This window comes from Bos grunniens, chromosome 7 (assembly GCF_055505025.1).
Source record: "Bos grunniens cultivar Pamir isolate PY7600 chromosome 7, Bosgru_T2T1.0, whole genome shotgun sequence".
Taxonomy (NCBI): domain Eukaryota; kingdom Metazoa; phylum Chordata; class Mammalia; order Artiodactyla; family Bovidae; genus Bos; species Bos grunniens.
The window spans coordinates 11939505-11960706 of record NC_141171.1 but is presented as its reverse complement, the minus strand read 5'-3'; the positions used below and the strand labels follow the sequence as shown (position 1 = coordinate 11960706).

General features: G+C 50.6%; 2 protein-coding genes and 1 long non-coding RNA gene across 5 annotated transcripts; all 3 read left to right on the top strand.

The window, feature by feature from the left end:
• Positions 1-839: 839 nt before the first annotated feature.
• MRI1 (methylthioribose-1-phosphate isomerase 1) lies at positions 840-7279 on the top strand. Of its 2 annotated transcripts, XM_086408905.1 has the most exons (6): positions 840-1039; positions 1120-1358; positions 2202-2377; positions 3682-3858; positions 3941-4165; positions 7040-7279. In XM_086408905.1, the coding sequence occupies exons 1-6, from the start codon at positions 908-910 to the stop codon at positions 7165-7167; spliced, it is 1077 nt and encodes a 358-aa protein (XP_086265031.1). In that variant the 5' UTR covers positions 840-907; the 3' UTR covers positions 7168-7279. The 2 variants fall into 2 exon arrangements, with proteins under 2 accessions (XP_086265031.1, XP_086265032.1); XM_086408906.1 differs by lacking the exons at positions 3682-3858; positions 3941-4165; positions 7040-7279 and adding an exon at positions 2572-3200.
• A 1662-nt stretch (positions 7280-8941) lies between these two features.
• Positions 8942-14412, top strand: C7H19orf53 (chromosome 7 C19orf53 homolog). The gene is made up of 3 exons (XM_086408908.1): positions 8942-9072; positions 9150-9205; positions 13633-14412. The coding sequence occupies exons 1-3, from the start codon at positions 8973-8975 to the stop codon at positions 13771-13773; spliced, it is 297 nt and encodes a 98-aa protein (XP_086265034.1). The 5' UTR covers positions 8942-8972; the 3' UTR covers positions 13774-14412.
• Positions 14413-19040: 4628 nt separating this feature from the next.
• On the top strand, positions 19041-21021 carry LOC147368413 (uncharacterized). Of its 2 annotated transcripts, XR_015166638.1 has the most exons (4): positions 19041-19171; positions 19860-19934; positions 20275-20361; positions 20890-21021. It is a non-coding gene; the product is annotated as an uncharacterized LOC147368413 (long non-coding RNA). The 2 variants fall into 2 exon arrangements; XR_015166639.1 differs by lacking the exon at positions 20890-21021 and having other exon boundaries at positions 20283-20408.
• Positions 21022-21202: the final 181 nt, after the last annotated feature.

Here is a 21202-nt window from a genome sequence, read left to right as displayed (position 1 = left end):
TAGTAGCCCAGGCTGGCCTGAAATCAGGGCTGACTTCCTGGAGGTGGTGGAACAACAGGCTGAGTTTGTGAGGGATGGAAAGGGGACTGGACAACAGGGCAGGCACATAGGGTGCTCAGCATCCTGGCCCAAAGCAGCAAAGGATGGAGCGCACAGGTGAGGGCTGTTCATTAATCCCCTGCCCATGGGGACACCTTGGAAGGGTATACTACTTTTGAAGGAAACTAGTAAAATGAGTAGAAAACAGTCTCCAAACAGCAGAGCACCCACAAGGAGGCTCATGGCCCACCGCCTTCCCCTAAACTCTGGAGAAGGATCATTGCTCAAACATTGACGGAGCCCTTGCAGTGCACCAGGCACCATCCAAGCCGTTGGAGATAACAGCGTGCACAAATCAGACACCTCTCAGAGCTGAGGTTCCGACTTAATCTCTCGGAACTTGTAACGTGCCGGTCCAGAGAGGTGGTAGCCCCCAGCCCACTGGACTTTCCTCCCCGCGGGGATGGGACTGTCTCAGGGCAGCAGTAAGGATCGTTCAATCTTGGGACCCCCAACTGGGGCCTTGCTCTACATAAGACCACAGGCAGTACGCGCTCCTGAGGGTGCCCACCAGGAACTTGGGGGTCGTGCTATATGGCTTGAGGTCGTTGCTCCCAAAATAGTGGCAGGGGGCACTAACAGTGGAGGGGGCTGCTAACTGGGCTCGGCTGGGAAGGTGGGGCAGGATCCGACTTAAGGACGGCGACTTCCGGGAACCTGCGGGGTTACTGTGCGCATGCGCCTCCTTCCGGGGAGGCCGCGCCTCCTTCCGGGGAGGCCCCGCCCCCTCCGCGTATTCCGGCTCCGCCCCGGGTGCGAGCGGGCCCCCGGAGCCCGGAGAAAAGCGGTGAGCGCGACTGTTGACAGCATGACTTTGGAGGCGATCCGCTACTCGCGGGGCTCACTACAGATCCTCGACCAGCTGCTGCTGCCCCAGCAGAGCCGCTATGAAGCGGTGGGCTCGGTGCGCCAGGCCTGGGAAGCCATCCGTGCTATGAAGGTGGAGCCGCGTGGTGGAGCTCAGGTTAGGGTGGGAGTGGTTGCCCTGACTGCTGTCCCTGACGCCAACTCCCCCTCCAGGTGCGTGGCGCCCCAGCCATTGCCCTCGTGGGCTGTCTTAGCCTCGCCGTGGAGCTGCAGGCGGGCGCCGGGGGACCTGGCCTTGCGGCACTCGTGGCTTTCGTCCAGGACGCGCTGAGCTTCCTTGTTACCGCCCGGCCCACCGCCGTCAACATGGCCCGCGCCGCACGGGACCTGGCAGACCTCGCGGCCCAGGAGGCGGAGCGGGAGGGCGCAACGGAGGAGGCGGTCCGAGAGAGGTAGAGGAGCCACGTGCCCGGCACTGTTCAAACCCGAGGCTGTTCATTCGTTCACTGGTGGTGGTGGTGGTGGTGGTGGTGGTGCACAGCTGCCAGTTTTACAGATGGGGAAACTGAGGCAGGGTGCGCTTAATCCGGGGCGACACAGGCAGGCCTGGGACTCAACACCGAGCCGCCTGGCCCCCAGGTCCTTGAACTTAATCCCCTGACTGTCTTCCCTGAACGTCCCCAGCCCTATCTGCCCTTAGAGGTCCTTTTAAGTGCCACCTGGTTTACCTGGTTTTTGCTTTTGAGAAATTTTGTTTCCAGCCCTGGTCCTCGCCCTGCTCTCTTCCAACTCTTTCCCTCCACATCTGCTACACAGATATTCTCCATTAACCCCACCAGACTTGCTCCTGCCTCAGGGCCTTTGCACACTCAGTGTTTGCAAGCCAGATAAGCCTAGCTAATCTCCTCCCCCTCAGGTCTCAGGTTTCTGCCTTCCCCATCCCCCATATAATACAATTCATCCCCTACCCTCTGTCTCCTGACTGCTGCCTTTTCCCTCCCTTTATTGTCTGCTAATCATTTGCCTACCCAACCCCAGTGTCAACTCCCTAGAAGAGGAGATATTGTCTTATTCACTGCTATGTCTCCCAGTGCCTGACACACAGGAGATGCCTGGTACAATGTTTTGCGAGAGCGAGTGGAGTTACAGATAGGTGGTTGTAGAAGGGACCAGACCCACGCTGAGAGAGGCTTTCAGCAAGAGAATGCTAGTAGGGCAGTGTTGGGCCGTGAGGAGGGGCTGGGGTGGGCCCTGAAGCCTGGCGGCTGGTGCTCAGAGCCCTTTGTTGGCCTTAGAGTGATCTGCTGGGCCGAGGACATGCTGGACAAAGACCTCCGGGACAATCGGAGCATTGGGGACCTGGGAGCCCACCATCTCCTAAAGCGGGCAGCACCCCAGGGTGGCAAGGTGACCGTGCTGACCCACTGCAACACTGGTGCGCTGGCCACCGCTGGCTATGGCACAGCCCTAGGTGAGTGGGCATCCACAGGAATGGGGGAGGTCCCTTTTTGGATGAAAGAGAAAGAAACCCAAACCACTTAATGCATCCCCCAGAAAGGTGACTTTATTAGTTGTTGCACAGAAACACACTCAAGGGGTTGGCTTCAGGTATGGCTGGATCTGGGGACTCAGTAGCATCAGGATCTTTCTATGCCCATCCCTAAGGTCTGCCCTCCTCCAGAGTGGCATCATCCTCTCACTCGACTGGTTGGCCAGGATTCAGATCTTGAGGAAAAGAGCCAAGGATCTCTATTTCGAGTGTCAAAAAAGTCATGTATCTTGGAGGCCATGATGGAGTCACCTACCTACCCATCTAGGATCAATCACTTAATAGGCCTCATCTGAGCCATGTGCCTAGAAAGTGGGTGGAATCTGGGCTCTAAGAGGACTGAAAGGAAGGGCATAGCCCCCTAAAGAAAAATTAGAGTAGCTGTGACCAGGAATTGGGGGCTGGGTCCTGGCACTCAAGGCAACAGAGTCCACCTGATTCTTAATTCTCCTGCATGTTTCTCTGCCTGCCTCAGTCCCACCTTTGTACCTGGATACTGAGGCAATGAATTCATTCATTTACTCGTGCTTAGGGATTTCCCTGGTGGTTCAGTGGCTAAGACTCGATGCTTCCGATGCAGGGGGCCCAGGTTCCATCCTTGTTCAGGGAGCTAGATCCCACATGCCACAACTAAGAGTTCAGATGCTACAACTAAAGATTCCACATGCCTCAACTAAGACCTGACGCAACCAAATAAATATTTTAAAAAATAATACTTATACTTAATAAATGCTTATCTACTGTGTTCCTCATTATTCATCCATGCATCCATTCCTTCAATCACTCAACATTTATTGAGCACCTACTGTGTGTGCCATCATTCACACATGTGTGCATTCCTTCATTCATTCGACAAACATTTATTAAGCACCTACTATTTGCCAAGCACCATTCTAGCAGTTAGGGACCCAGCAGTGGAGAAAATAGAAGGAATAGACAAAGGCAAGTCAACAGATACCTATGATTCATTTCCAGGTGGTACATACTAAAGAAGAGCAGGGGATGGCAGTGTGGGGGTTGCTATGTAAGATGGAGTAATCCTGGAAGGCCTCACAGAGAAGGCTTTCTCTAAGCACATGTGTACCAGGCAGAAGGGAACAGCCACTGCAAGGGCCTGGGGGCAGACTGCATGGTTTGGAGTTCCATGCTGCTAGCCAAAGGGTCACCGTGCCCATCTATCCCTTGCTGTCTTATCCTCGCCTCTTCTGGTGGGCTGGGCCCCACAGGTGTGATCCGCTCACTGCATAACCTGGGCCGTCTCAAGCACGCCTTCTGCACAGAGACCCGGCCCTACAACCAGGGAGCCCGGCTGACAGCCTTTGAGCTGGTCTACGAGCAGATCCCCGCCACCCTCATCGCCGACAGCATGGCAGCAGCCGCCATGGCCCACCAAGGCGTGTCAGGTCAGCAGGCAGGGGCACCAGTGGGCAGGGCTCCAGCATCCAGGGCCGGGTGGATCCTGACTCCCAGCGTCTCATTCCCCAGCTGTTGTCGTGGGAGCAGACCGCGTGGTTGCCAATGGCGACACAGCCAACAAGGTGGGCACCTACCAGCTAGCCATTGCAGCCAAGCACCATGGCATCCCCTTCTATGTGGCTGCCCCTAGCTCCTCGTGTGACCTCCGCCTGGAGACAGGCCGGGAGATCGTCATTGAGGAGCGTCCCGACCAGGAGCTGACCGACGTCAATGGGGTCAGGATAGCGGCACCAGGTAAGCCTTCCACTCAGAGAGGGGTGCACCACAGTGCCTGGGAACCTCTGTGTAGGCACCCTGACTGTCACGCGGCAGGTGGCATCTGGGTTATCATCAGCCTTCTAAGACAGGCAGTTCCTTCAAGCCATGTTATTAGAGCAGACATGTCTTGGAGGTCAGATGCACTGGTGTGCGTGTGTGCTCAGTAGTATCTGACTCTTTGCAACCCCGTGGACTGTAGCCTGCCAGGCTCCTCTGTGGGATTCTCCAGGCAAGAAGACTGGAGTGGGTAGCCATTCCCTTCTCCAGGGGATCTTTACCACTGTGCCACCTGGGAAGCCCCCTTCCATGGTCAGAAGGTAGAGTAATAAGTCAGGAGACTTTGAGCGAATTGTCTTCTTATCCACCTCTGTTTTCTCACTTGGATAAGAAGAATACCACCTGGTCAAGTGCTTTTGAAGAGACAGATATTTCTCAGCCTCCCCACACTTCCTGACTGTAGCCAGGTGCCTAAAATTCATCCATAAGGGCCCTATGAGGTATTGCTATGACCTACCTCATACACCCAGGATGTTCAACAAGTTAACCCAGGTGACATCGAGAACAGTGCCTGGCCCCTAGTTAGTGCTCATTAAATAGAAACAGGTTACTTTTATTAAAAAAAGGACCAGTTAGGGATAGTTTGGGAGTTTGGGATTGACATGTACACAGTGGTATATTTATTTATTTTTATATCTATATCCATTCCCAATGGCTTGGAGGTAAAGAACCCACCTGCAATGCAGGAGACGTGAGTTCCATTCCCTAGGTCGGGAAGATCCCCTGGAGGAGATGGCAACCCACTTCTGTCTTCTTGCCTAGAAAATTCCACGGACAGAGGAGCCGGGTGGACTACAGTCCATGGGGCCGCAAAGAGTCAGACATCATAGAACACATGATGGATGGGTGTCAAGTTATTCGATTTAACTCACGTTTCAGTTCAAAGATTTATGTACACTGCTATATTTAAAATGGATAACCAACAAGGACCTACCATATAGCACAGGGAACGCTGCTCAATATTATGTAAAAACCTAAACGGAAAAAGAATTAAAGAAAGACCAGTTAAAACTCCTAAGCACTGAAAATACAATGAGGCCAGCGTCCCTTACTCCAAATATGGAATGAGTGTAAAACAATACTGTACAGCTAAGCGGAGGGAAGTCCTAATATTCTATTGTTTTCTGCTGCGATTCCTTATAGCTTTCTAAAAATAGGACACATTAGCAAACTATTATATATACAATGGGTTAACAACAACTATATTCAACCATAATGGAAAAGACTATGAAAAGTAAATAAAAATAGATACATTAATTCTGAAAAAATTTTTCTCAGTGCTTTTTGATGTCCCTGCCTTCCTAGGGGCTTAATTATTTAGCACTGGTCAAAATCCACAAGACCATGGAAAGCGGAACTGACAACCCAGCCTGCTTTTCCCTCCAGGAAAGCTGGGTAACACAGACTAGGTGCAATCCAGCGACCCCAGTCTCTGCTGTCACAGGAATGTAGGCCCCAGGGTAATCGGTATGATTTTTCCAAGAGAAGCCTTAACATTTGTTATAGGGATAAAATCTCCCACATTTTGAAAACTGAAAGTGTTAGTTGCTCAGTCATATCCAACTCTTCGACGTCATGAACTATGTAGCCCACCAGGCTCCTCTGGCCATGATTTTCCAGGCAAGAATACTGGAGTGGGTAGCCAGTCCCTTCTCCAGGGGATTTTTTGAAAGCTGACTGCTAATTCAGTGGTCTTAAAAAAATAACTGAGCCAGAGAAACCAGTTTGCAGCCTCTTGTGTAAAAGGTTGTTATTCATTCACCAGATAAATTTTTAAGTACCTGATCAATGCCAGCTGCCATGCTAGGGGCCAGGGATACAGGAGTGAAAAAAGTTAAAAGTGGGATTTCCCTGGCAGTCCAGTGGCTAAGACACGATGCTTCCGTAGCAGAGGGCTTGGGTTTGATCCCCGGTCTGGGAACTGAGATCCCTCATGCCTCTTGGCACAACGGAGGAAAAAAAAAGACAAGTCCCTACTCTCGTGGGGCTGACAGTCCAGTGGGGGGAACAAACGACAGACAAGACAAAGAGTAAAATTCCAATGTGTTTTCAGAAGGGGATAAATGAACGAGGCACAGAAGGATACAGGAAGTGTCTCTTCAGGGAGTGGGTTACAGGATGATTAGCAAAGTTCTCACTGAGAAGGTGACATTTGAGCAAAGACCTGAAAGGAAATGAAACATTAAATCATATGCATATCTGAGGGAAAGCATCCAGGCAGAGGGCACAGTCCATGCAAAGGCCCCAGGGTAAACTCTTGGAGGTTCCTAAAGAGATTTTTTTGGAGAAGGCAATGGCACCCCACTCCAGTACTCTTGCCTGGAAAATCCCATGGATGGAGGAGCCTGGTAGGCTGCAGTCCATGGGGTCGCTAAGAGTCGGGCACGACTGAGCAACTTCACTTTCACTTTTTACTTTCATGCATTGGAGAAGGAAATGGCAACCCACTCCAGTGTTCTTGCCTGGAGAATCCCAGGGACAGAGGAGCCTGGTGGGCTGCCGTCTGTGGGGTCACACAGAGTTGGACATGTCTGAAGAGATTCTTGGAGCAGGCACAAGTTGGGTAGACGTGTATAAGTCTTTGAAGCCTTCTTAGCAACAATCCGGGAATGTCAGGGTGTCTAAACTTGTTACTGGGTGTCAAAACCCATGCATTTGTGTATTTTGGGGGTCAGGATCCCCAGATTCTCAAGGATTCCGCAACCCCAAGAACCACCATGAGGGAGACATGTGACAATAGCTTAAGTACATCCACTGACCAAATACCTGCCTTCTTGCTTCTCCTCCCTGCAGGAATTGGGGTTTGGAATCCTGCCTTTGATGTCACCCCCCACGACCTCATCACTGGCGGCATCATCACAGAGCTGGGTGTCTTTGCCCCCGAGGAGCTCCAGGCAGCCCTTAGTGCCACCATCTCCTGAGTGGAACACCCTAGATGGACCCCAGAAGTAACCAGCCTAGCTCTCCATAGCTTCCATATGCCCTCCATATCCCCATTATTTTTATAATAAACTTATTGAATGTTCTGCACAACCGCTGACCTTCTTCCCATAACCACAGCACTTCCCAGAGCAGGGACATCAGGCAGAATACGGGAAGAGCCTGTGTGTGGCTTGAGAGGCCGGCGTCTGGAGCCCAGCTGCCTGAGTTCATACCCCAGCTCCACCTCTTTTTCTGCAGTGTGATCTTGGCCACATCACTTCATCTCTCCCATACTTTCTTTTCCTCATTTATAAAATGCAGATAATACTGGTACCTCCCTCTTAAATTGCTCTCAGGGCTGAAATGAAGGTGACACCTCAGGTGCAGAATTTTAAAGGATGTCATAAGAAGCTCAGTAATCAAGATAAATGGGCTTCCCTGATAGCTCAGTTGGTAAAGAATCCACCTGCAATGCAGGAGACCCCAGTTCGATTCTTGGGCCAGGAGATCCCGTGGAGAAGGGATAGGCTACCCACTCCAGTTTTCTTGGGCTTCCCTTGTGGCTCAGCTGGTAAAGAATCTGCCGGAAATGCAGGAGACCTGGGTTCAATCCCTGGGTTGGGAAGATACCCAGGAGAAGGGAAAGGCTACCCATTCCTGTATTCTGGCCTAGAGAATTCCATGGACTGTATAGTTCATGGGGTCACAAAGAGTCAGACACAACTGAGTGACTTTCACTTTCAATCAAGATAAATAACAGCTTCCTGCATGTTTTTTTTTTTGAAAAATCAAAATTAATGCAGGGAATTTCCTGGTGGTCCAGTGGTTAGAACTCTGCACTTCTGCTGCAGCAGGCATAGCTGGGGAACTAAGATCCGGCATCCCAGTGGCACAAACAAAAAAAAAAAAAAAAGGGACTTCCCACTCGTGGCTCAGTGGTTAGGATTCTGCCCTTCCAATACAGAGGACACAGGTTCTGTCCCTGGTCAGGGAACTAAAATCCCATGTGCCTCATAGTGTGCCCCCTCCCCCAAAAAAAGAACAGAAAAATTAATGCAAAAAAAAAAAAGACCTCCACGATGAACAAAATATCAAGATATTCAATAGAATGAAACCCTGACCTTGCCTATCCTGACTTTCCCTAAGTTTTGATAACCAGCGCTCATACCAGTAACATTTAATCAGACAGCCAGTCCACAGGCTGTAGTGGGCAATTTGATTTTTTTAATATTAAAATATTATTTTTGAATGTTGAAAATATTTTTATCTTGGTTACTGAAGTTTGGTGTGCTTAGTCACTCAGTCGTGTCTGACTCTTTGCCATCCCATGGACTAGCCCACCAGGCTCCTCTGTCCATGGGATTCTCCAGACAAGAATACTGGAGTGGGTTGCCATTCCCTTCTCCAGGGGATCTTCCCAACTCAGGGATCGAACCCGGGTCTCCCACATTGTAGGTGGATTCTTTATCCTCTGAGCCATCAGGGAAGCCACTGAAGTGTGGGGCACCATTATTATTATTTTTTTTTTTTTTTTTGAGGTAAACTGAATTTTACTAACAAAAAGCATAAGACAATGTAAGTTTTACAAAACAAGTGACCAATAAATGTTAGGCTATCATTATAACCCTTACTTCGAAATTTTTGCCAAACGCTGGCTATGACCAACTACCATTGTGAGTAGCTCGTCCCTTTAACTTTGCCACGTTGTATCCCGTGAGTCATTGCGCCCTTCAGCCCCGCTGTATCCCATCGTGCCCTGCGCCTTCCTTCTGCGACTTTCCCCTCTTCCGATGCGTGGCTGACAATGGCGCAGGGGCAGCGCAAGTTCCAGGCGCAGAAGCCAGCGAAGAGCAAGGCGGCGGCGGCGGCGGCCTCGGCTCGGAACCGGGGCCCGAGGAAGGGCGGTGAGAAGCGGGCCGGGGGCTCGAGGGTGAGGTGGGCCCAATGATCTCCAGCCTCACGAGAGCACGTTTCTCCCCAGGTCGCGTTATCGCACCCAAGAAGGCACGCATCGTGCAGCAGCAGCAGCTCAAGAAGGTGAGTGCGGGCGTGCAGCAGGTCGGGGATGGAGAAGTCCCAGTGCTGTGAGCCTCAGCTTCCTCCTTTGTGCGGTGGGTACGGAAACATTATCTAGCAACCCACGGGTCTCCTAAAGCAGGGATTGGCGCGCAGGAAAGTGTTCACATTGTTAGCTGCTTTCGCGAAATTGTCCTCGTTAATCAGTCAGTTCAGTTCAATTCAGTCGCTCAGTCGTGTCCGACTCTGCGACCCCATGAATCGCAGCACGCCAGGCCTCCCTGTCTATCACTAACTCCCGGAGTTCACTCAAACTCATGTCCATCGAGTCGGTGATGCCATCCAACCATCTCACCCTCTGTCGTCCCCTTCTCCTGCCCCCAATCCCTCCCAGCATCAGGGTCTTTTCCAGTGAGTCAGCTCTTCGCATGAGGTGCCCAGAGTATTGCAGTTTCAGCTTCAACATCAGTCCTTCCAATGAACACTCAGGACTGATCTCCTTTAGGATGGACTGGTTGGATCTCCTTGCAGTTCAAGGCACTCTCAAGAGTCTTCTCCAACACCACAGTTCAAAAGCATCAGTTCTATGGCACTCAGCTTTCTTCACAGTCCAACTTTCACATCCATACATGACCGCTGGAAAAACCATAGCCTTGACTAGACGGACCTTTGTTGGCAAAGTAATATCTCTGCTTTTCAATATGCTATCTAGGTTGTCATAACTTCCAAGGAGTAAGCGTCTTTTAATTTCATGGCTGCAGTCACCATCTGTAGTGATTTTGGAGCCCCCAAAAATAAAGTCTGACACTGTTTCCACTGTTTCCCCATCTATTTCCCATGAAGTGATGGGACCGGATGCCATGATCTTTGTTTTCTGAATGTTGAGCTTTAAGCCAACTTTTTCACTCTCCCCTTTCACTTTCATCAAGAGGCTTTTTAGTTCCTCTTCACTTTCTGCCATAGGTTGGTGTCATCTGCATATCAGGTTATTGGTATTTCTCCCAGCAGTCTTGATTCCAGCTTGTGCTTCTTCCAGCCCAGCGTTTCTCATGATGTATTCGCATATAAGTTAAATAAGCAGGGTGACAATATACAGCCTTGGTGTACTCCTTTCCCTATTTGGAACCAATCTGTTGTTCCATGTCCAGTTCTAACTGTTGCTTCCTGACCTGCATATAGATTTCTCAAGAGGCAGGTCAGGTGATCTGGTGTTCCCATCTCTTGAAGAATTTTCCACAGTTTATTGTGATCCACACAGTCAAAGGCTTTGGCATAGTCAATAAAGCAGAAGTAGATGTTTTTCTGGAACTCTTGCTTTTTCGATGATCCAGCGGATGTTGGCAATTTGATCTCTGGTTCCTCTGCCTTTTCTAAAACCAGCTTGAACATCTGGAAGTTCACAGTTCACGTACTGCTGAAGCCTGGCTTGGAGAATTTTGAGCATTACTTTACTAGCATGTGAGATGAGTGCAATTGTGTGGTAGTTTGAGCATTCTTTGGCATTGCCTTTCTTTAGAATTGCAATGAAAACTGACCTTTTCCAGTCCTGTGGCCACTGCTGAGTTTTCCAAATTTGCTGGCATATTGAGTGCAGCACTTTCACAGCATATCTTTCAGGATTTGAAATAGCTCAACTGGAATTCCATCACCTCCACTAGCTTTGTTCGTAGTGATGCTTTCTAAGCCCCACTTGACTTCACATTCCAGGATGTCTGGCTCTAGGTGGGTGATCACACCATCGTGATTATCTGGGTCATGAAGCTCTTTTTTGTACAGTTCTTCTGTGTATTCTTGCCACCTCTTTTTAATATCTTCTGCTTCTGTTAGGTCCATACCATTTCTGTCCTTTATTGAGCCCATCTTTGCATGAAATGTTCCCTTGGTATCTCTAATTTTCTTGAAGAGATCTCTAGTCTTTCCCATTCTGTTGTCCTCGTTAATAGACGTCAAAAAAACAGGCAGCCTGGGAAAGGAGTTAAAAACCCCAGCCTTGCAAGAAGGATGTGCTGGATGCAAAACGCAGTCCTGTTGACAGCTAGGTCTTAACTGAAATGGTCCTAATGATAGCACTTCTGTCCTAGAAATGTCAGGATTCAGGGCCATAGGAGTGCTTGTAGGGGAACAGGGTTAAATTTATAAAGAAGTTGTGGAAAGACTTATTAAGATTGCAGAGAAGTTTCAGAGAGATCTGGTGGAGTCAGATCTGAATTTGAATTGCACTCTGCACAGTAACTCGCCCTTTGTTGTTGTTGTTCAGTCGCTAAGTCATGTCAGACTCTCTGTGACCCTGTGGACTGCAGCACGCCAGGCTTTCCTGTCCTTCACTATCTCCCAGAGTTGCTCAAACTCATGTCTATTGAGTCGGTGATGCCATCCAACCATCTCTTCACCTGTCGCTCCTTCTCCTTCCTTCAGTCTTTCCCAGCATCCAGGTCTTTTCCAGTGAGTCAGTTCCTCGAATCAGGAGGCCAAAGTATTGGAGCTTCAACTTCAGTGTCAGTCCTTCCAATGAATATTCAGGGTTGATTTCCTTTAGGATTGACAGGTTTGATCTCTTTGCAGTCCAAGGGACTCTCAAGAGTCTTTTCCAACACCACAGTTCAAAAGCATCGATTGTTCAGTCCTTCGCCCTACAATCTTGAGCATATTGTTCAGAGCCTCAGTTTTTTGTCTTTTTGTTTTGGCTACAGCATGCAGCTTGCATGCTGCAGCTTGCAGGATCTAGGTGCCCCAAACAAGGGATTGAACCCTTGCCCTCTGCAGTGGAAGCACAGTCTTAACTCCAGGATGTGAGAGCCTCAGTTTTCTTAGCCTTGGGTACCGTGCTTACCTCCACCTGGCAGCTGGAGGAGGGAAGTGTCTCTTGGGCAGCTCAAGCTCAGTATATCCAAAACCAGGCTCTCCCACTCTGCTCCATCAGCCTACCATGATCCTACCAGTCTCTCCTTCCAGATATTCAGGATTCCCCCTTTCTCTCTCATCCAGGTTGGATCTCATCCTTTTTGCCTTCAGGATTTTTTTTTTTTTTAATATTTATTTGGCTGTGCTGGGTCTCAGTTGTGGCAGATGGACTGTTAGTTGTGGCATGTGGGATCTAAATTCCCTGACCAGGGATCAAACCTGAGCCCCCGGCATTGGGAGAGCAGAGTCTTAGCCACTGGACCACCAGGGAAGTCCCTGCCTTCAGGATTAATCTAGAATGCACTCACTTTTCACCTCCTTGATCCCCCTCCCACCTGGCCCCATCCCATCATCTAAAAACACCTGAACTAGAGCAGTCACATCTTCCCAGATCTCCTTCCCCTGCCCCTCCAGTAATAGCCACGGGGCGCCGTTGAGCATCTGAGAGCTCCTGAACCAGGGCAGCTCTGCTCAGAACCCTGCATGACTCCACCTTGCTCAGGAAGAGCCTAAGTTCTCCCCATGGGGCCTGGCACTTTTTAGCCCTGTCTTTGCCCTGCCCTCACCCGCTCCCTCTCTTTCCTCCTGGCTCACTCCCTCTAGCCTAACTGGCCCCTTAACTGCCCCTTGACCCACCTGGGAACGTTGGCACTACTTGTTTCCTCCACCTGGATTCTTTCCCAGAAGTCCACACTGCTTCCTTCCTCCAGGTCAAGGCTGGCAGCCAGCGTTGCTTCTGAGCAGCCATCCCTGATGGTAACCTCACCACCACACCTCTCGCTCATTATCCTTTTCTTTTCTCCACAACAGCACTTGTTATCCGCCATCATTCAACAGTTTACCAGAGTGTCATTGAAGGTTACACACACACACACACACACACACACACACACACACACACACACGTGCGTGCGCGGTCTCTCTCTCTCTCTCTGAATGTCAGCTCCGTGAAGGCAGAAGGTTTTCTGTGTCTTTGCTGTTGTGTCCCCTGCGCCCAGGTGCGTGGTGACACCCATGGTACCATGGTCATTGGAACTCATAGAGCAAGGAAGCAGTTTAGGTCATAGCATTAAACTGTCAGTTTTGGACCCAAACACTTGGGCTCTGATTGCTGTGCCTTTATTTGTTCCACCTCGTATCTCTCAGAGCCCCAGTTCACCATTTGCCAAGCAGAGATGATGGGACAAGAAGGGGCTGGAGTTTTAAGCCAGAGAGTCTGGGCGGGCTGGGTTGCAGTTTCCCATCGCTCAGATAGTTTGGGAGCCCTGGCCAAGTGCCTCCTCCCTGCAGGTGCCTCTGTTTCTCCATCCATAAAATGGGAATGAGCAGAAGTTTAGAAGCTGAGGTCCAGAGATGAGAAGGGATGTTCTGTGTGTGTACAGTGTTCTCAGAGGGTGGGAGCGCCAGCCACCAGACTCTAAGGTGCTTTTTCAGCGAGAGGGTTGCTGATCTAGCCCCTGGTGAGCTCACAGAACAAAAGGCAGCAGGCCAGGCCCTCCCTCCCACCTCAGGTCCCAGTCTGATTGCTCCATACTTGCTCCCCCCAGAACCTGGAGGTTGGGATCCGGAAGAAGATTGAGCATGATGTGGTGATGAAAGCCAGCACCAGCCTGCCCAAAAAGCTGGCGCTTTTGAAGGCCAGCACCAAGAAGAAGGAGGCCTCCTCCTCCACCAAGATGCCTGCCTAAGGATGCGCCCCAGCAGTGATCACCACTGCAGCCCCCTCCTCTGTGCTCAGACCTGTGCAGGTAACCCCATGGGAAAGAGGAACTGTGCTCTCCAAAGACTTGAATTGCACCTCGAACTTGACTGGGCCCTGGCCCATGAGCCAGTGAGTAGCAGGTCAGAAGCACACTGACGGACTGGCTTTGCAGGTGCCGAGGTCTCCGCACAGGCCAAGGCCAGGGGGATCTTTTCACCGACTTCCTGTGTCCCCACTACCCCCTCCCACATCCTGTCTGGATAACTTGGAGCAAGACACCTGACTTTGTCATTCCTCCCATGGTCACATGCTCCTGTGAGGAGGCTGTGCTGGGGCCTCGGGCCAGGTGCCTGGACCGCCCGGCCAGCCCCAGTTTACACACGAGCCACATGTCCAGGGAAGGGTGGACAAGCTTCCGCACCTCCAGCCTGGGGGCTGGGGGAGAGTCTTTTCTTTCTTCCTACCTTGGGTGACTCACCTGCTTGCCCTCCACAAATATCCCTGTGTCTTCCTGTCTGCCAGGGACAGGCCAGACAGCCTAGGGAGCCACTTTCCCATTCTCGGGGCAGACACTGATACCACCTTGTAGAGTCAAAGTGATGATTAAACCAGAAGCGTTTTTGAACTTCTCTGTGCCATCTTTATCGTTATAAAAAGTCATAACAGTGAGTATGTAGCCGTGCCTGTGGCCCAGACGCGGTTCAGGTGCTTCCCACACGTCTCATCTCAATCCTCACGATGCCCAGGTCAGGTCACGTCATTCATGGTCCCGAGCAAGGACTTGAACCCGCCACTGGCAGAATCGCAGTGCACTCTCTCAGCTGCCAAACCACTGCCTCCCTTCACAGACCCACGTTTCTGACCTGTTGCATCCTGGGCTCCCCTCCTCTAAATCTGCCGTCTTGAAGACCAACCACTTATGGTTTTGAGATTAATGTGGCCAATTCTGATGAAACTGGTAGAAAATCCTACTTAAAGAGTGGTGTTGTCATATCCTAGTGGCTTGCCCAGTGGCTCAGTGGGTAAAGAATCCGCCTGCAATGCACGAGACACTGGGGTGCAGGTTTGATCAAGGACCTGGGGAGCAGGGACCAGGGCAGGCTATAGTCTGGGGGATGCTAAGCTGCTGTCTTTGGAGGGAGGTGGGCATGTGGTGGCTGATCGTCCCAGGCGAGTGACTAATTCCCTGGTGGCCCAGCCTTTCCCAGCCAGTCTCACCCACCCCACATGAGTTTCCTTTGTCCCACATAGTAGTGGTCAACATTTTTTGAACACCCAACATTTTTCTAAAAAGAGGGAACAGGGACTTCCCTGGCAATCCAGTGGTTAAAACTCCACACTCCCAGTGCAGGGGGCACGGGCAGTCCCTGGTCTGGACGATGTCACATGGCTCAGCCAAGTAACAAAAAGCAGGGAACAACCACTGTGGAAAACAGTCCGGTGGCTCCTCACTAAGTTTAGCCCGGAGTTGCCACCACGTGACCCGGCCCTTCTCCCAGGCCTTAAGGGACTGAATTCAGACAGCATCTCACACACTACATTCACAGCAGCACTGGTCACAGTCACCCAAAGGTGGCAGCAACCAAATGCCCAGCAGATAACTGGATAAACAAAATGTAGATTATCCACACAATGGAGTATTTATTATTTGGCCATATAAAACAATGGCCTCTGGTGGCTCATTGGTAAAGAATCCGCCTATAATGCAGGAGACTGGGGTTTGATCCCTGGGGTCAGGAAGATCCCCTGGAGGAGGAAATGGCAACTCTGTCCAGTATTCTTGCCTGGAGAGTCCCCGTGGACAGAGGAGCCTGCTGGGCTACAGTCCATGGGGTTGCAGAGCCGGACAGGACTAAGTGACTAAGCTATCAGTCACCATAAGACAGAACGATACAGGCTACACCATGGGTGAACCTCAAAAACATTCTGAAAGCAGACAGACACAAAAGGCCACGTAATACGTGATTCCGTATATGTGAAATGTCCAGAAGAGGCAAATCCACAGAGACTGGAATGCACTATGGGGTGCCAGGAAATGGGGAGTGTCAGCTAATGGGTATGGCTTCAGCTTTGGAAGGCAGTGATAAGATTTTGCAGCTTGATAGAGGTTGCAAACATTGTGGAGGTGCTAAATGCCACTGAATTATACCCTTCTAAATGATAAATGTTCCTTGTGGGTTTTAACCACTGGAAAAAAAAGGCAGGAAGGGAAATTTCACACCCCCTCCCCCCAAAAAATCCTAATTTACATCTCAAAAAAACGAGTTGTGGCAGCAGAGCCCTAATTTGATAGAGACTTCACAGTTGGGAGTTACCTGGAGTCCAGGGCTCAGGATTTCTGTTGGGGAGGATGGAGCTGGTGAATGGCTCACAGACCCTTAACTAGAGGGCAGGACCGCTGCTGGGCTCTGTGACACCCCCAGGGCACACCCTTCTTTGATCCCCACCTAGGGGCCTGGACCTCCTGCCATCTGCCCACCTCACAGCAGTTTTCTACCCTAAGCAGGTAGCAAGTGACTTGTGCCCTTGAAATGGGATTGCTTTGAAATCCCATTGGATTTTTCCTCAATGGGGATTTTTCCTCAAATTATTCATTTATGGCTGTGTTGAGTCTTTGTTACTGTGCTCAGGCTTTCTCTAGTTGCAGCAAGCAGGGGCCTACTGTTTATTACAGTGTGCGGGCTTCTCATTGTGGTGACTTCACAGGCTCTAGGGCAAACGGGCTCAGTAGTTGCGGCACACTGGCTCCGTTGCTCTGAGCTTGTGGGATCTTCCCTGATCTGGGATCAAATCTGTGTCTCCTGCATTGGCAAGTGGATTCTTAACCAGTGGACTGCCAGCGAAGTCCATGATGGGCATTCATTGTGCGCCTACTGCATACCAACCTCTGCGCTAAGGGAGAACTGAGAGCTGACATTTTAGTGGGGAGAACAGGAAACAGGAAGTCCCAGGCCACCCCCTCCAGACCCCACCCTCCTCCCTGAGCTGCCTCTTGGCCTTTTTCAGCCCCTATTGCTCCTCCGCTCCCAGGTGTCCCCGCAGAGAGCCTCCTCTGTCCCCCGCCCCAGGAGGTGGTCCCTGTGCCACTCTCCTCCGTTTTCTCTTCTGCATCTTTGTTATGTCTTGAGCACGTGGAACAATGGACAGCAGTTGCTCCACGAACAAGTGTTTGTTGAATGAAGGAAGGAAGGAACATTTTGCGTCTCAGTGAATCTTTCTGACCATTCAAAGCACTGTCTCCATACAACACGTGCTTGCCTTCCGGGTTAGCTGATTCATAACAGCCTCTTCGAACTTCACAGCTCCGTGAATTGTCAGCAACTGATAGCAATTCAAAACCACTGTTACCTGCTCCTTCCGGCTCATCCAGCCGAGGTCCCATTGACAAGCCTCCTCCCCTGTGGAAAAACCAATTGGCCTCCATTCGCACATTTATTTACTCGAATAGTCTGAATAGTCTGATCTGTCCTTAAGAGTGCCTGTTTTTCTGGACTCTTTTGAACCTCGTGGAACATCTGCCTGGTTCCCATAGGAGTTCAATAGAAAAAAAAAAATCTTAATACGTGTCCTTTATTTGTCAGTGAGAGCCATGATTACACCCGCTTTTGAAAATTATCTTTTAAACTTTCTATGTGGAATCTCAAAAGGGCGAGGGCTGGGACTCTCTGGGCTCTGGGTGCCATCTGGCGCGTCCCTCAGCCACAAGGGGGCGCCTCCGACCCTGGGCCAAGCCCATGACGCAGGGCAGGCCGAGGACTCTTGTAAACTGGCTCCCTTTGTCCCTCTGATGCCAGCCCCTTTGAGGGGGACCCCAGGGGTGAGGAAGAGCATTCAGGTGTGACAGATATGGAATCTGGACTGTCAACCCATCTGTTTTGTCTTCCCCTACCCTCCACCCTGTCACTGCCCCGAGTGACTCCTCTCCTTCCTAGCACGTGGGTCCTGCCCGCAAATCCCCTTTTAGTGTCGCAGCCGAGAGCCCCAAACTTGGGCAGATCCCCATACCTCCTGTTCTTTTCAGTCCCTCTCTGAGCCTCAGTTTCCGCATCTGTTAAATGGAGACCCTAACACCTCGTCCTGAGTGTGGAGAATTCGCTGAACCTTAAAGCTGTGACAGCTGCCTTTGTGTCCTGGGTGGGGTGGGAAGCCCAGTTCCAGCCACTCGGCCTGTCTTCTTTCCCTTCTTCCCCCACCCTCGCCACTCTGCCCACCCCCTACCCCTCCCCGCAGTCATTAAATGTAGCTTTTTCAGACAATTATTCCTGCAGGAGCCTTTTCCTCTCTTGCCTCCACCTTCCCCCTCTGCCTGGAATGCCCATTTTTCCTGGCAGGGCCCTGACTCTCTGCCCATGAGTTTGTGTTCCAAAAGGGAAGAAAAGAAATGTAAGAAGCAGATCTTGCCAGCTGGGCAGGCCAGAGGGGCTGTGTCCAGACCAGGAAGCGAAACTGCCCTGGCTGGTTTCCTGCCTGAGTCTTCAGGAGCCTCGGAGTGCCTGGGTGGGTGGGTAGGTGGGGGCCATGTGGGGGTGTGCTGGCAGAGGGAGGGACCCTTGGAAAGTTAGAATGGGGTGGCCAGAGTTGTGGGGCGCAGCCCCCCTCATGTGAGACTGCAGGGTTGCCCCGTTTCTCATGGGTCTCAAGGACATGTGGGTTTGGGGTCTGGAGTTGTGGATGCCTAGACAGTGAGCTCACAGCAGGGCGGGCAGGATAAACGTGCTTCCATTCCCTGAAGCCCAAACTCACTGTCTACCCTGAGAGGACTTGCCCGTGGCTGGAACCCAACCCCCCAATCTTCTTTTCTAAAAGTGTTGCTGGGTTTGAAATAGGCTTGGAGACGGCATCCCGGAGGTGTGACACATTTCCTAGGTGTCTTTCTGATTTCTCACATTCTGGGGTTGCTATGTGGCCTTGGACAACTTTCTTACCCTTTCTGGACCTCATTCCCCTCATCAGGGATCAGAATGGAATGCTAGTGTGTCTCAAACGGTGCATTTGATCCCCATCCAATGTGATAAGACCAGCCCACTTGTCAAGGTAGGGCTTGAATGCTGGCCCTACCCTTTCCTGCTGTGGATCTTGATTAAGTCACCTGACCTGTCTGTGCCTCAGTTTTCTCATCCAGGAGATGGGGATGGTGGCACTATTAGTATCTCTTATTAATAAGAGAATAAAATAAACCTCCTCACCTTTTGATGCCCCGTTCTCTGTTCCTCTACACATCCTGTTCCACGGGCTTGGAGTGCCTTCTCTGGTTCAGCATCTTGGGGCACCCACTGAAGCATCGTCAGAAGGACCAGCCACATACTAGATGCTGAAGGGAGCCGCTTGGAACAGCCGGACCGTGGGTCCTGTTTGCCAGGGGAGCAGCTGAAAGACTTGTTTTGGTGAAGTTCTGCCTGCTTCTCTCCTCACCCATTACCCCTTCCCCATACGTCTGTCTCTGCCTCAAATCCTTGCAAGAAAGACACGCTTTACTAAGTCTAGGGCTTCCCAGGCAGGCAAAGACCACCCCTCTAAGCCTCAGTTTCCCCATCTGAGCAATGGAGATAACATCCCCATTTTGCAGCACTGTCAGAAAGCTTAAACTTGATCATGTGTCTGAACAGCTACAGTACACCATAAACAATCAGTACAGTATTATTATTGTTGTTTCTTTTGTTGTCATTGTGGTCAGCTGTGGTTTCTCAAGACCCACAGAAATTACAATGGAGTCCTGTCCCATAGAAACGACCATGCAAGTTGCATACATAACTTGACATGCCCTGAGACCCCATAGAATAAAATGAATACACAATGAAACCGGTGGAGTTAATTTTAATAATGTATTTTACTTAACACAAACTTATCTAAGATAGCATCATTTCAACATGTAATCGATATAAAAAAGTTCTTAAGTTATTTTGCCTTTTTTCTTACTAAGTCTCTGAAATCCAGTGTGCTTACATTGACATGCTTAGTCACTCGGTCATGTTCAACTCTTTGTAGCCCCATGGACTGTAGCCCACCAGGCTCCTCTGCCCATGGGATTCTCCAGGCAAGAATACTGGAGTGAGTAGCCATTCTCTTCTCCAGGGGATCTTCTTGACCCAACAATCAAAACTATGTCTCCTGCATTGTAGGCAGATTCTTTACTGTCTGAGCCACCAGGTAAGTCCACAGCACAGCCTAATTCAGGCTGACCCCATTTCAAGGACTCAAAAGCCCACTTGTGGCCAGTGGTGACCATATTGGACAGTGCAGGTCAGAGAGAGTTTGCTGAATGGTGGGTTGGGGACTGGCCAGAACGTGCAGCTGTGAAACTGGAAATTCCTGGAAGGAAAAAGCCAGAGTTTCCATATGAGGAGGGGCAGGGGGCAGCAATTAGACCAATTAAGAGCCAGCTTGAGTTTTTCCTGCTCTGTACATCATTTCAGTGGAATGGGAACAGGCATGAGTTGGTTTAGTCAACAAGTTATATATAGATTGAGCCACTGCTGTATGTCCTGAGGTGTTCAGGTGCTGGCCTTAAAGCAGTGCATCAGCTGGACAAACTACTGCCTCTTGGAGCTCGCCATGGAGCAGGGAGAGACAGAAGGTAAACAACTGCTGAAATGATAAAGAAACGTAATGCTGACGGAGAGAAGTGTGGCAAAGGGGAAATGCAGGGTTCTCTGAGGACATGGAGCTGGCAGGGGCCACGGTGGGCGGAAGCCGGGGGTGTGGGTTGGGCTGGGGAACTGCAATGAGCACCACCGACAGCTTCAAGGTCAGAGATGTGGCCCAGATAAGTTGAATCAGAAAAAATAATCAGAAGTGGTCAGATTTAACATCTATTACATTGAACTTTATGAGACTGTCATTTAGTGTATCAAAAATGATTGAAAATCAATAATTTCATATGACTCAACGTAATATATGGAGAAGGAAATGACAACCCACTCCAGTATTCCTGTCTGAGAAATCCCATGGACAGAGGAGCCTGGCGGGCTACAGTCCATGGGGTCACAAAGAGTCGGACACGACTTAGTAACTAAAAGACAACAACAATATATGAGGCATAGAATGGATTGGGGGTACTTATCTTGGGGCTCAAGGATGGATTTGAATTTGGCTCTATTTCTAGAGAGGGTGCCCGCAGCCCCCATAAGCTCTACCAAGCGACCTGTGATCCCTCCATTCCGCAAAGCATCAAAACTTGACCTGGAGCCCAGAGAGGCTGTTTCTCACGCCACACAGCCCAGAGGGAGGATGGGCTGAGAGGTTGCCCGGGGATCCCGCCGCTCTGTCTCGCTCCCGGGCCGAGCAGTGTTGATTGTCCCCTCGCGGCGCCCGGAAGCGACCCTCAGTAAACAAAGCTGTGTGTGGGCACAGCCCCAGCAGCCCTGGGAGCGCTGTCCAGCCCGAGGGGGGCGGGGGAGGAATGTTGTGAATGAACC

Excerpts from the sequence above, each read along its gene's own strand:
- MRI1 (XM_086408905.1), top strand. The coding sequence starts at position 908 with ATGACTTTGGAGGCGATCCGCTACTCGCGGGGCTCACTACAGATCCTC. Across the intron at positions 1,359-2,201 it reads GAGGAGGCGGTCCGAGAGAG|AGTGATCTGCTGGGCCGAGG; the intron begins GTAGAGGAGCCA and ends TGTTGGCCTTAG. Across the intron at positions 4,166-7,039 it reads GGTCAGGATAGCGGCACCAG|GAATTGGGGTTTGGAATCCT; the intron begins GTAAGCCTTCCA and ends TCCTCCCTGCAG.
- C7H19orf53 (XM_086408908.1), top strand. The coding sequence starts at position 8,973 with ATGGCGCAGGGGCAGCGCAAGTTCCAGGCGCAGAAGCCAGCGAAGAGC. Across the intron at positions 9,073-9,149 it reads CCGGGGCCCGAGGAAGGGCG|GTCGCGTTATCGCACCCAAG; the intron begins GTGAGAAGCGGG and ends GTTTCTCCCCAG. Across the intron at positions 9,206-13,632 it reads AGCAGCAGCAGCTCAAGAAG|AACCTGGAGGTTGGGATCCG; the intron begins GTGAGTGCGGGC and ends TGCTCCCCCCAG.